Source organism: Typopeltis vanoorti, chromosome 13 (assembly GCF_054136105.1).
Source record: "Typopeltis vanoorti isolate ZY-2024b chromosome 13, IOZ_Tvanoo_1.0, whole genome shotgun sequence".
Taxonomy (NCBI): Eukaryota; Metazoa; Arthropoda; class Arachnida; order Uropygi; family Thelyphonidae; genus Typopeltis; species Typopeltis vanoorti.
The window spans coordinates 2,603,972-2,617,661 of record NC_143561.1 but is presented as its reverse complement, the minus strand read 5'-3'; the positions used below and the strand labels follow the sequence as shown (position 1 = coordinate 2,617,661).

The following is a 13,690-nucleotide window of genomic DNA, read 5'->3' as shown; positions in this document are numbered from 1 at the left end:
TTAAAGCGAATAAAAGTTGAGCAGCTCTCAGATGTGAACTGTAGACTAAAATACAGAAATATTATTGAAAAGAAAATGAAAGAGTTTGAGAACAGGAATCAAACCTTGGAGATTCAGTGGCAAACTCTGAAGGAAACATTGATTGATTCTGCCAGAGAGGCATGTGGTGAGGTTGTGTGCAAGGATAAAAAAATCAGAACTCCCTGGTGGACACAGGAAGTTAAAGAGGCAGTGAAGGAAAAGAAGAAAGCATATCAAAAGTTCCTGGCAAATAAGTCAGCTTTTATTCTTACAGAATACAGAGACAAATGTAAGAAAGCTAAACAGTGTGTAAAACTAGCTAAACAAAAGTCATGGGAGGACTTTGGCAAGAATATAGAAAATAAATATCAAGAAGGTGGCAAAATATTCTGGAGGTTGTTGAAGAAGCTTAGGAATGGAGGAAAGAGTGCTGTAAAAGGAATTAGAGATGATGAAGGTGAAATGAAAACAGGAGAAAAAGATATCCTTGAAGTATGGAGTAATTACTTTAAAAAACTGCTAAATGAAACAAGCAGTGATGACAGCACAGTGATAAAAAACACTGACCAGGCATGCAGTCAGGAATACATATCCATACTTGAAGTAGAAAAAGCCATCAAAGGCTTGAAATGTGGAAAGGCAGCAGGAGAAGATGATATTCGACCAGAAATGCTGAAATATGATGGTATAAGAGTCTTACAGTGGCTGCACTGCATAGTTCAGAAAGCCTGGACAGAGGGACGAATTCCCGATGATTGGAGTAGAGCTCTCATAGTACCCATATATAAAAAGGGAAATAAAACTGAATGTGAGAATTACAGAGGTATTTCCCTACTGAGTGTCCCTGGCAAGATCTATGCAAGTATACTTGAGAAACGGTTGAGAAGAATTGTGGAAGAAAAGCTTGGTGAAGAACAAGCTGGATTCAGGCCAAATAGAGGCTGTCAGGATCAGATCTTCACTTTACGACAAATAGTCGAGAAAGCATGGGAATATAACAAAGATCTGTATTTAAGTTTTGTCGATTTGGAAAAGGCATATGACAAGGTGCCAAGAGAGAAGCTATTCAATACGCTGCAGTTATATGGTGTCAATAGGGCATTATATCAAGCAATACTTAGTCTTTATTTGAGTTGTGAGTCAGCAGTTAGAATTGAAGGAAGTACAGGAAGATGGTTTAATGTTAAATCTGGTGTGAGACAAGGATGTACATTATCCCCTCTGTTATTCATTATCTATATGGATCACATTATGAAGGAATGTGGTATTAAATCTGATATCAAAATTGGAGATGTTAATGTCAGCTCTTTGCTTTATACGGATGATGTTATACTTCTAAATAAATCCGCTACAAGTCTGCAAGATTCTCTGACTAAATTGAATAGCTGTTGTAATAGATATGGTATGAAGGTCAGCAATAAAAAGACAAAGACAATGAAAATAGGCAGAATCATTGAAAATGTCAACTGTGTTGTGAATGGAGAACCTGTGGAACAAGTAAAACATTTCAGCTACTTAGGCACAATTTTTACTGAAGATGGTAAACTAAATATAGAAATAGACAACAGAATCAGCAAAGCTGGTATCATGGGAAGTCAATTGAATAAATTCATATGGAATAAGAAAGAAATTAGTCAGAACACTAAATTAGCTGTATACAAGACTGTGTTCAAACCAATTTTAACTTATGGATCTGAGAGCTGGGTCAGAAGTAAAACACTTGACCAAAGACTAGAGACCACAGATATGAGAGTCCTGAGAAAGATTAGAGGCGTGAACAGATAGCATCAATGGCAATATCATATTAAAAATGAGGATATTAGGAAAGAACTTGACATTGTCAGCATCCAGGAATGATTTGGCAGAGCTAATCTCAGATGGTATGGTCACTTAAATAGAATGGGAAAGGAAAGATTAGCAAAACAAGTGTTCTCTGCCAGGTTGGCAGGAAAATGACCCAGAGGAAGACCAAGATATAGGTGGATTGATACGGTACAAAGTGCCTTAGACGATAGAAATATAAGATCTGATAATGTTGGAGTCTTGACAAGTAACAGACTGATTTGGAGGAAAATTGTAGATAGGAAGTTAGTAATGATGTAATTTTTTCATGTAGTACTGTCATATCCTGTACACCCCTTGAGGGTACATGGCAGGAATTTGATGATGATGATGATGATGATGATTGGATGCTGACAAAGCTATTGATGTGATGTGTTTATGCCAGGAAAGACTGGAGGTAAACATTAGTCCAAGCAAAGAGATCTATCTTAGTTGGTAATTTATGTATTACTGAGAGTAAGGGTAGGTCAGCCAAGATCTCTTTTGCATGAGAAAAGGCAACACTGTTTTGGTGGCAATGAACATAACAAGGTTGTCCTCATCATATTACAGATAGTATATAGATTAATGTTTAAGACACTAGTTAGACATGATCTTGTAACCTGGGATGTCAGAGTACTACATGGTTTGTCAAATGAGTAGGATGAGTACAGAATACTATCATCTGCAAAACTGTGGATAGGATTAGTGGTTATTGTGAGTATGTTATTTATGTACAGAAGAAAAAGAGTAGGTGATAGGGCAGAGCACTGAGGACACTAGTTAGACATGATCTTGTAACCTGGGATGTCAGAGTACTACATGGTTTGTCAAATGAGTAGGATGAGTACAGAATACTATCATCTGCAAAACTGTGGATAGGATTAGTGGTTATTGTGAGTATGTTATTTATGTACAGAAGAAAAAGAGTAGGTGATAGGGCAGAGCACTGAGGTACTCCAACATTGGCAGCAAAGCTTGAAGAGAGGGAACCATCTATCATGACTCAGAGAGGAAGCTGGCTATCCAATTACAGAGAGTGGCAAGGAGACAAAAGGATGGAAATTTGTTAAATAGCCCTTGTTGCCACACACTGTCAAAAGCTTTGGAAATGTCGAGGCCAAGAGCACAAGTTTCTGCAAACCTTTCCATGATATGAGTCCAATGGTAGGTGATGGTGGTCACTGATTAATTAGTGGGCCTCTAAGTAGTGGAGGAAATGGCTATTGATGACTTTCTCTATTATTTTGGAGAGGAACAGAGGTGATGGCAATTGGTCAGTAGTTTGACCATAAACTTCTACCACCCTTTTTTGGAACAAAATGGATATGAGATTGCTAAGGCTGCAGTTGGGATAAGTACCAGAAATGTATAATAAATTATGGAGACGATGCAGGATGGGTGTTAGCTCTGGAGCACAATGCTTGCAAACAACTGGAGAGATGCTATCAGAACCAGAAGACTTTTTAGTATCCAAGTTATTTAGTACTTTTCTGATGACTGTTTGTTGAAAAACTATAGCAGGTGGTAGGATTCCAGTATGGTAGGAGGTGATTTCTCTTGGTCATGTATGCAGGAATTTGAAGAAAAGAGTGATGCCAGGAGGTCAGCTTTATCTCTGGGCAAAGAGTGATAGCATCACGATGTGAGAAGAGACAGGTGGAAGTATAGGACAAGAAACTGCATCCTTAGCAAGCGACCAGAAAGCACAGCTTCCATTTGGAGAGGAGGCGAGTTTACTGCTGGTGGCCTTTATGAAATCAGAGATGGATCTGCTGATGACTATGTTGCATGCTTTGATATAGGCAGCGTATGAAGCTCAAGTTCTTGATGCAAGTCACATACAATAAGCTGTATTTTTTCTTTGACTGCTTTAACACATTTTCAGTTGAACCAGGGGTTGGAAAGCAGATGAGGATTATGGGTTGAATGGAAGATGAAGGCATACCAGTGAGAATAATTTCTGTGACTTCTTGGCCATATTTTTGGTACTTGAAGTATCTTAAAGGATTCAGGATATAGTCTTACTTAGCAGTTGAGATATTCTGTTTTAACTGTAGTTGAAGGTATAGTGATGTCAAAAAGATCAAGGGATGACATAATACATAGTAAAACTTTTTTTTTTTTTTTTTTGGAAAATAATAGATATCAATACTCACTCTTTTGCTAGCAGATAAAACTGAAAATTAATATGACATGAAAACTAAAAAATAATATATTAATACTTTCACTTCATAGTGTGATAACATTTCTTGAATAAGAACAACGAATTAAGTATGTAACAATAGCTGCTTCTGCTTAAATATAAATTTATTGCACAAGTATATAAAAAATAGGTAAAATGTATATGATAATTTTAATAAGAATTTTATATAGCAAATAAAAAAAAATGTGTTATATGGAAAATATCTTAACAACAAACATAATGCAAATTTCATTATATAACTTATTGTATACTAGGTAAACATGTGAAAAACTCAATATTACAAATTTAAAAATGTACCACATCCATATGTCACATATCCCTGTTAATAAAGGTACCCATACACTGTACTGTTGCACACCATCCCCAAAAAAGAATACTGCACATTAGGATTCATTCTTGTGGCTGTCACTCCCTGATCACTTAATTCAGAGCAAATTTTTGAAACACTGAGGGGGAAGCCCCCACTCTGATATCACTCCTACAGAACAGTTTATGCAGAAGGTGGAATAATATTTGGTATTCGACTGATAGATGCTGAATGAAGAAATTATTCTTACTATTATTATTATACGTGCAACTCCATGGAGTCCAAAGACTCGAGGGAGACTCAATCTATCATACTTCTCCTTTATATGAACCCATTAATAGAAAAAGCACCTCACAACTGACTCACAATCCATTCATCACTCTCTAAGCAAAAAATCTAGTCCTCACACCCCTACTGACAACATCTTTATTCAACTACCAGAGATGACCCCTTACTCTGGTCGTTCTAGCCAAGAGTAAGACTAAAACCCCTTAAGCAACTTTAATGTTTCTATCATATCCCATCTTTTCCTCCTATCAACCAACTTCAGCAATCCACACATCCTTAATCTACCTTCATAGTGAACATTCTGCAGACGACTCACCATCTTGGTCACTTGCCTCTGAATCTTCTCCAATGCTTTCTCATCCCCAAGAAACTCAGGAGACCAGACTTGACCACAGTAATCCAGATGTGAACACATCAAAACGTTATAAAGAGGAATAACAACTTCCTTATTGTTACTTGTTACTGTGTTCTTCAATAGCAAAATCTTATGGGCTACCTTAGCAATATGTCCTCTAAACTCTGTCTACCACCACCCCTAAATCTCTAGCTTTATTTATTTCCCGGAGTACAGTGCCATCAATGTGATACACAGCTTGTAATCTATTTATCTCAAATGCATAACTTTACATTTCTCAACATTAAACTGACATGCTTTAACTTTTGTCCATACTGACAGCCTATTTAAATTACTGCAAGCTCTCCTCATTCGCCTTGATTAACTATTACTTTACCTAATTTTGCATAATCTACAAACAACTGAGCATTTCCCTTCAGGTTATTATTTATATCATTATTTTTTTCCTAAATTGCTATGAATGTTTCTTCGAAAAGTTATTTCAACAAGGATAGCCTTGAACAGAGTTGTTAACTAATTTTTAGAAATCTATAAAGAAGGATGACATTTTCTTGATGGCCATTCACTAGTAGGATGAATTATTACAAATCATGGTGTGTTTATATATATATTTCTGACACTTTTTATTTCCTCTTCTCAGTGCTGTTATTATTTCAATGTTTTCTAAACCTGGATGGAGCAGTGTGAAGGCCTGATAAATTTGAGGATGAAGGACATGTTAAAAAAGAGACTAATTCAATGCCAGTGCTCCCCACCCAAAACAGAGCCAGGACATCACTATCCAGCATGCAACAACTGCACTCAGAATGTCAGTGCTATCCCAGATACCATACCAGAACCACAAAAAGTGTTGGACTCTATCCTAGTCCTTTCCCATGGTCTAGGATGGAGTCCAACTTGAAGGAGAGCATTTGACAAAGCAAGAGCAAAAATGCATACACAGCACCAAGAATCCCCTTTTTGGAAAGTTGTGGATCGCAATGCATGGAAAATGTGGTGTGGAGGTAATGGATCCTTGTGATAATGATCTGAACAGCAAAGAATATGAGAATGTAGAAGAAAGAAAGAAAATGGCCACCACGTTAACTGAGAGGTCCCTCCACCATGACGAGTCACATTTAGAGGGGTTTTCCTTAGGGAATACAATAACCTCCAGTTACTCAAAAAACATACATTCTTTTTTATCTCTGAAAACCACTATGGCATAACAGCACCATGTGCTACAGTTTTCATAGTGTGGGATAAATAAAAAAAATTCATAATAAAAAATTTTTAAAAATAAGCACTTTACTGAAAAGATAATCCTAATTTATAATTCTGCAGCTACAATGGAAAATTATGATTTAAATCCTGACACACTTCTAAGTACACATTCATGGCTAATGTTACGCTACCTGTATTCTTATATTAAAAGCTAATTTATAGAATTTTAAAATGGGTACATTTACCAGTTTCTTTGACATGTGTAACACAATTTAAAAAAAAAAAATACCTGAAAAGCCAAATAAGTAATCTGATGCTTTCTTCTTTGTTGATGTGTTGGAAGTCCATGTTTATTTCTAGAAGGTCTGTGAACTTTCTCTTCTGTAATTGATTTTGTAAGCCACACACTAGAATCTGGAAGCTGCTCATCAGCACTTATATCAATCAGCTGAATGTTTTCTTTACTATTTCTGTTTTTTCCTTGCAGACGCAAAAACTACAGTAATAAAAAACTATATTCAGCAGAAGCAATAACAATTATTTTCAAATACTCAAATTGTAGATTTAAAGTATTAATTCAAAATATCAACATGCAAAATCAGAAACAACTCCCTATCCCAGAAATGGACTAAACTATATTTCTCTGTATGAAGCAAAAATGGTGGTGTGGGGGGGGGGGGGGAATAGACTGAGAGAAAAAAGGTTACTGAATGAATATATCATTATTCCAAATGCACCTTGAAGGAGTCCAAGGACTCACTGAGGTGGAATCCACTTGCACACCCATATTTAAATTTTACATATTATATCTCTCTTTGAACACATTTACCAAAGACATACTCATAACATCTAATGGGTAACTCATTCCACACACACTATGAAAAGAACCTGGATCTCACATGCTTCTTCACCACGTCTCTAGGCAGCTACCTCCATCATCAATAAACTCATCTTATTAACTTGTTTCTATATGTCCCCTCTCTATTTATCTCCCCCTTCCATTAAACTTTGAAGACCACATTCGCTCAATCTTTCCTCATATACTTAGTTCCATATGCCAGTCATCATTTTAGTTACTCAGTGCTGATTTTTTTCAATTGCCTCCCCATCTTCTTGAAACTCAGGTGACCACATTATGCTGAGCACACATGATTTAATGGTTTCAATATTTTGTTCCTATCATGGAGACATCATCTGGAATACAATATACAAATTTGTTGGAGTTATTGTAATAACACCAACAAACCACACAAAAATAAGAGAAAGATATTATGTACATACCCCGTTTACATACAACCTTTCAGCAAGACCTTGGATTTAGAAGGCATCTTTAAACCAAAAACAAGGTATGTACAGAAAGATAATAGACTAGAAGGTTAGTCCTAAGAGGGCGCATTATCTATTATTATTATTACAGGCAACTCCAAGAAGTCGATAGACTCTTCGAGGGAGGCCCTAACATTATGTCAAGAACAACTATTCGACATTCACACAGTATCTATCATACCTCACCTTGAACTTGTTCACAGTCATGGCACCCACAACAGACTCTGGCAGCTTATTCCACTCATTCACCATTCTCCAAGTAAAAAACCTAGCTCTAACACTCTTGATAACCACACTCTTGCCCAGCTTCCATGTATGGCCCCTAGTCTTCCCACCACCAGTCCTATTCTCAAAAATATCTTCTGAGTTAATCCTATAGAAACCATTCAGTAATTTGAATGTCTCAATCATATCACCCCTTTTCTGCCAATCAACCAATTTCTGCAACCCACAAATCTTCAACCTGTTTTCATAAGGTTCATTCCATAGACCTGCTATCATCTTGGTCACTTGTCTTTGGATCCTTTCCACCTCCTCCACATCAAGAAGATACCCTGGTGCTCATATCTGGGCACAGTAGACTAGATGGGGTCTTATCAAGGCTCGATATAGAGGAAAAATAACCTGTTTGTCTCTGCTTGTTAAAGTATTTTTCAGCAACCAAGTGATTTGATGAGCTGATTTAGCCACTTTTGCAATATGCCCCTAAACTTCAACTCCCTATCCACCAACACTCCCAAATCCCTGGCCTCATCAATCTCCTGGAGAACGGTTCCACCAATGTGACATACTGCTGCTAATCTTTTCACCCAAAATGCATAAATTTACACTTTGCCACATTAAATTGACATCTATTCTCCTTAGCCCAGTCCTCCAAACTATCCAAATCATCCTGCAAAATTTTGACATCCTGTGCACTCACTATTGCTCTACCCAACTTTGCATCATCAGCAAACAAATGAACACGTCCTCTCAGATCCTTTCCTATATCGTTAATGAACAAATTGAACAGTAGTGGTCCAAGAACAGAAACCTGCGGCACACCATTAGTCAAAGGCCATCTTTTGGACTATACTCCTGAATAAACCACCCTCTGATATATCTCCATCAACCACCCTCCTATCCATCTCACCAACCCTATATCTATCCCCATATGCTGCAGTGTACTGATTAGAATTCCATGTGGTATCCTGTCAAAGGCCTTAGCAAGGTCCAGTAGAATCACTGTAAACCCATTACCCTTATCCAGTTCAGCCGTCACTGTGTTATAAAACGTGAGCAAGTTACTGAGGCATGATCTACCTTTAATAAAAAAATGCTGTCCCCCATACAGTATCCCATTTTCATCTCCAATCCTGTATTTTCCTCTTGACTATTTTCTCCTAGACCTTGACAATGATTCGTGATATGCTGATTGGTTGTTAATTTACAACAGCAGTCTTGGAACCTCCTTTATGCAGTGGAACTATTTTCCCCTCTTTCCATCCCCTCAGGACTAACTCAGACCCGAGGCTCAAATTAAACAAAATGGTCAAAGGCAATGACAATACTTTAGCCGCTTCACGTACGACACGAGCTGGTATACCATCCAATCCCACAGATGTATTGAAATTGAGGTTTTGTAATAGACTATTCACCTCCACTTCATTCACCACAATTCCCATATAAGCTATTGGTTCATTCATTCCTGCAATGTCACTACCTGGATGATATACTCTTGCAAAGTGCTCGCTCAGTAATTCCACTATATCAACTGATTCGGTTACCTCCCTACCATCAGCATTCCTTAAAATCATTCTGCCATATACATTTTTTCTTTTACTTGCAACATATCAAAAAAACTGTTTGGAATTCTCGATTCTCTTTAGTCTGCATGGCTAATGTTCTTTCATAATCCACTTTTGCTTTTCTTACCACACTCGCATCGGTAGGACTGGGTATAGACCTAAAAGTGAACTGCTGTGTTTATTTGCGGATGCTAGGAGCATCAGGAGGAAATTAAATTGTTGCACTAATTGAATTTATTCACTCAAAAATTGTTGGAATAAGTGAAACATGGATAGAAAGTACAGGAGGGTGGGGGGGTATCACCGATAATATCAGTGAAATTATGTTCACATTAGGTATCCTTCCATTTCAGTTCCCATCATCATATTCCTCATCAAACCATGTTTCACTTTTTCCAACAATTTTTGGGTGAATAAACTCATTCATTGAAACAATTTCATCTCCTTTGTTTTTGATGCAAGAGGGAAGTAGTGGCAGCAGTTTTCAGGCACTTACAAATTACAGGCCAATCTGTATATCTGTAATTGTATTTAAGATGTTGAAGAAGTTGGTGAGAGCTAGGATACAAAATTGGGTTGATAATAGCAATATACTCTGATTGTTAGCATGGGTTTGTTAAAGGAAGGTCATGTTTTAGTGACTTATGTATTTATGTAATGCAATGTTCATAATAAAGTTTAATTAATGGTATAATTAATACCAAGTGAAAAAAAAATGCATTTATTAAACTCACTAATATTCTGCGGATTTTCTACCCAGCATCATCAGATCACGATGATAGGCACACAGCACTAAACCAAGTAATTGTAGAAACAGTTTAAATTGCAACTGACACTTAATGTCCTTATGTGGCACCCTGTATGGGTCAGATAACTACAAAATTAGTTCAGAGAAGTCTTAAAATAATAGTCTCCCAGATCTTGGGTAAATTAATGCAACCATACTTGTTGAGGTTGGGAGAGTGCTTTATAGCTAATGCTGATTTTAAGAATAGCCTCTCAGACCTGTAATGACTTCTATGTAATAAAGATGTTTTTCTCCATCTGATCTTATATAAAGGGGTATCCACAGCATGGTCTGCCAATCCCAACTTGCCATACAGATGTGATCTCAGATGTGATTTTCATGTTCTTCAAGGTTGACTGATTTACAAGTCTGTCCAAAGTAGTGTATAAAGTTCCTTGCAGGCACAAGGAACTTTATACACTCCCAGATGTAGAGGATCTTTCATTCTCACATTCTCCTTATGTCCAACCTACTTACATGTTCCCACAACCACCACTAACTCTCTTGCTTGTTTACTTCTTATATTTCAGGCATTAATGATCTTGCTCATTCTCCCTCCTAGTAGATTCTCTCATTAGACATTCCTAATAATAGAATTTCAATACACTGATATTTTTGAATCACTCCTCACCTCTTTTCTTTACTTTACTTCATCCTATATTTTAGCACTCTTTCAGTCCTTTCTGCTAAATATCACTGAGCATATTCTTCATTAGTTTCTCATTGTAAACAACTCATTCTTGCATTCTGGTAATTTCATTCTTTGTTGTTCCTGCAATCTTGTTCCTTCTCATTCTGCTGTTCCTTTCTTTCACTTCTCTAATGTCGCTCATTTTTGTTTCTTCATTCATATGTTTTTTCAATCCAACATTCTTACTCACTTTAATTCTGTTATTCATACAGTTTTTTGCAACCACATTATCAATTATGCACATCAATATCAAGGATACCAAAATTCAGAAATATGTGGCTTGATTTCTTCAAATAACTTTCTTCTTCTTCATGTAGCGTCCTCAGTGAGAGGGTGCAGCACCATGTCCTTCCAGTTCTCTCTCTGCTGGTGGCTTTCCTTTTTGTTTCTGCATAGCCATGTGACCTTCGTTTTTTGCCTCTGGATCGTTTTCCCATAATTTTTCCTTCTAAAACTGTTAGTATCCTCTGTCCTGCTGAACCTCTCAGTACATGTCCTGCCAATCTCATCTTTCTCTGGATCATTTCCTGTAATACAGAGATCTCTGTGTTCTCATTCTCTGTAGGACATCTGTATTTGTCACATGTTCTGTCCATGGGATTTTCAGAGCTCTCCTATAGCACCACATTTCAAAGGCCATTATCTGTTGCCTTACTCTCTTCTTGAATATCCAGGTCTCACTTCCATATGTGAAAATTGGCCACACTAATGTGCTTATCATTCTTTTCTTTGTCTCGATACTCACTGAACCTCTGAGCAGATCTTTATTTTTCTAGAATGCATCTTTAGCTACGGCTGTTCTTATTTTTATTTCTTTATCTTGCTTTCCATCTGCAGTAAAGTAGGTGCCTAAATATTTGTATTCTGTTGTATGTTCAAGTTTCATATTGTTTATGAATATTTCTGCCTTGGATCTGCTTTCTTTTGAGATTTTCATAAATTTGGTCTTTTTTGCATTTATATCTAATCCAAATTCTTTACCTTCTTCAATTAGTAGATGCAGTAATTTGATTCATTTGTTTCTGTTTTCTGCTATTAGAATTGTATCATCAGGAAATACTAGTGGAATATTGTGGAAATACTAGTGGTGGCAGGCAGTAGATGGCGTTGGTGTAGTTGCAGTTGGTGGATTAAGTGGTGGTGGCAGAGTTGTAGAGTAGGTGTCCTCCCTCGATGAGTCTTTCGACTCCCTGGTAATAATAATAATAATAATATCTAAGATTGTTGTATTTTATACCATTGATACTAATTCCTATTTTGTGTTTTTCAATCTTTTTCATCACTGTCTCACTACAGATATTAAATAGATAAATTAAAAAGGATATAACCTTGTCTAACTCCTCTTTTTATTTTCACTACAGAAGTCTCATTGTTAAACATCTGCATTTTCTGTTTGGTGTAAATCCGTTTTTATAATCTTAAGTATATGATCTTCTATGTCTAATTTATCTAATATATTGAACATTTTATTATGTTTTACCTGGTCAAAAGGCTTCTGAAAGTCTATGAAGCATATGTATTTCTTTCAAGTGATCTTTCTATTAGTATTTTTAGTTCCAGGATAGCATTAATGGTTCCATTCCTCTTCTGAAGCCTTTCTGTTGTTCATTGAATTCACTGTTTATGGCTCGTATAAGTTAAGTAAAATAACTTAAGCCATATGAACTTATTTTTTAAGATTCATGCTTTAGTATTTAAGAAATTGAAAGCAGTCAAAGTATACTTTGATGTCACCTTTCTCCTACCATTAATGGAAGCACTGCTTGTACTATTACTTCAAATACTCTTCGTCTATCTGGTCAATTATCATAAATTTCTTTTGTTGTCATTTCTACAATTTTTTAAAAATGTTATGGATATTATGGTCTTAGTCATCTCAATAAATCTAACAATTATTATTATTATTACAGAAAATGAATCCATGGAGTAAGTAGACTCATTGTCTACTGACATCCCAAAAATTAATAAAGCCAAACTCAGGTAAGGTATACACAGCCTACTTAAAATACAATTAAATGAAGTTTAACTCTTGTTTAGCAGCTAATATATTATAAGTGCCAAAAAGTGTCCCGTAAACACCTCAGAATTTTTATAATTTTTCTCACAGAGAATTTTATTTATACCACTTATTTTAGCTCCAGATTCTCACTCACTCACTCACACACACACGTTATTAGGAGTGATCCAGCATTTATAAGAATGGGCCCAATATTTTGCAGTTACTGGTGTAATTTTCCAACAAGTGAAAATTATTATCATCAACAGACCTCCATGGAGTCAAGAGACTCATCGTAGGAGGTACCACTTTCACATGCAGAGTTGATCATACAAATTAAAATGCATTCACTGTCCCTGCACTCACTATACTCGCAGGCAATACATTCCAATCACTCACCACACAAAAAATCTACTCCTCACTCCCTTGCTCACACCCACCTTATACAGTTTCCAGGGATCACCTCTCGTTTTCCATGTCTTTAGATATTCTATGAAAAATCTCATCCACATTAATCTGGTCATACTCATTACCAACTTATTTGTCTCTATCATGTCTCTCCTCTTCCTTCTATCCACTAGGTTCTGTAATTTGCATTCTCTCAATCTGTCCTCATATTCCACATTCCAAAGATCAGAAACCAACTTGATCATCTCTGGACATTCATCATCCTCTTGAAAACCTGCAACCAAATCTGTGCACAGTAATCCATAAACAGCATGATCAAAGTCATGTACAATGGAATCAAATAACCATTACTTCTACATGTCAGTGTTCTCCTCATCATTCCCATAATCCACTGTATTGTCCTCACAATTTTAGCAAAATATCCACGAAATTTCAAGTCCCTATTCACCAACACCCTTAGATCCTTCATCTCCTCCAAAATATCTCCATCAATC

At 36.5% G+C, this 13,690-nt stretch overlaps 1 protein-coding gene across 1 annotated transcript in view; it reads right to left on the bottom strand.

The window, feature by feature from the left end:
* The window catches only part of LOC150099888 (proline-rich protein PRCC), a 68,240-nt gene that overhangs the window by 15,693 nt on the left and 38,857 nt on the right, over positions 1 to 13,690 (bottom strand). The window contains exon 4 of the mRNA XM_090402693.1: positions 6,491 to 6,697. Coding sequence (XP_090258819.1) covers positions 6,491 to 6,697 — 207 coding nt within the window. The remainder of the gene's footprint in view (positions 1 to 6,490; positions 6,698 to 13,690) is intronic.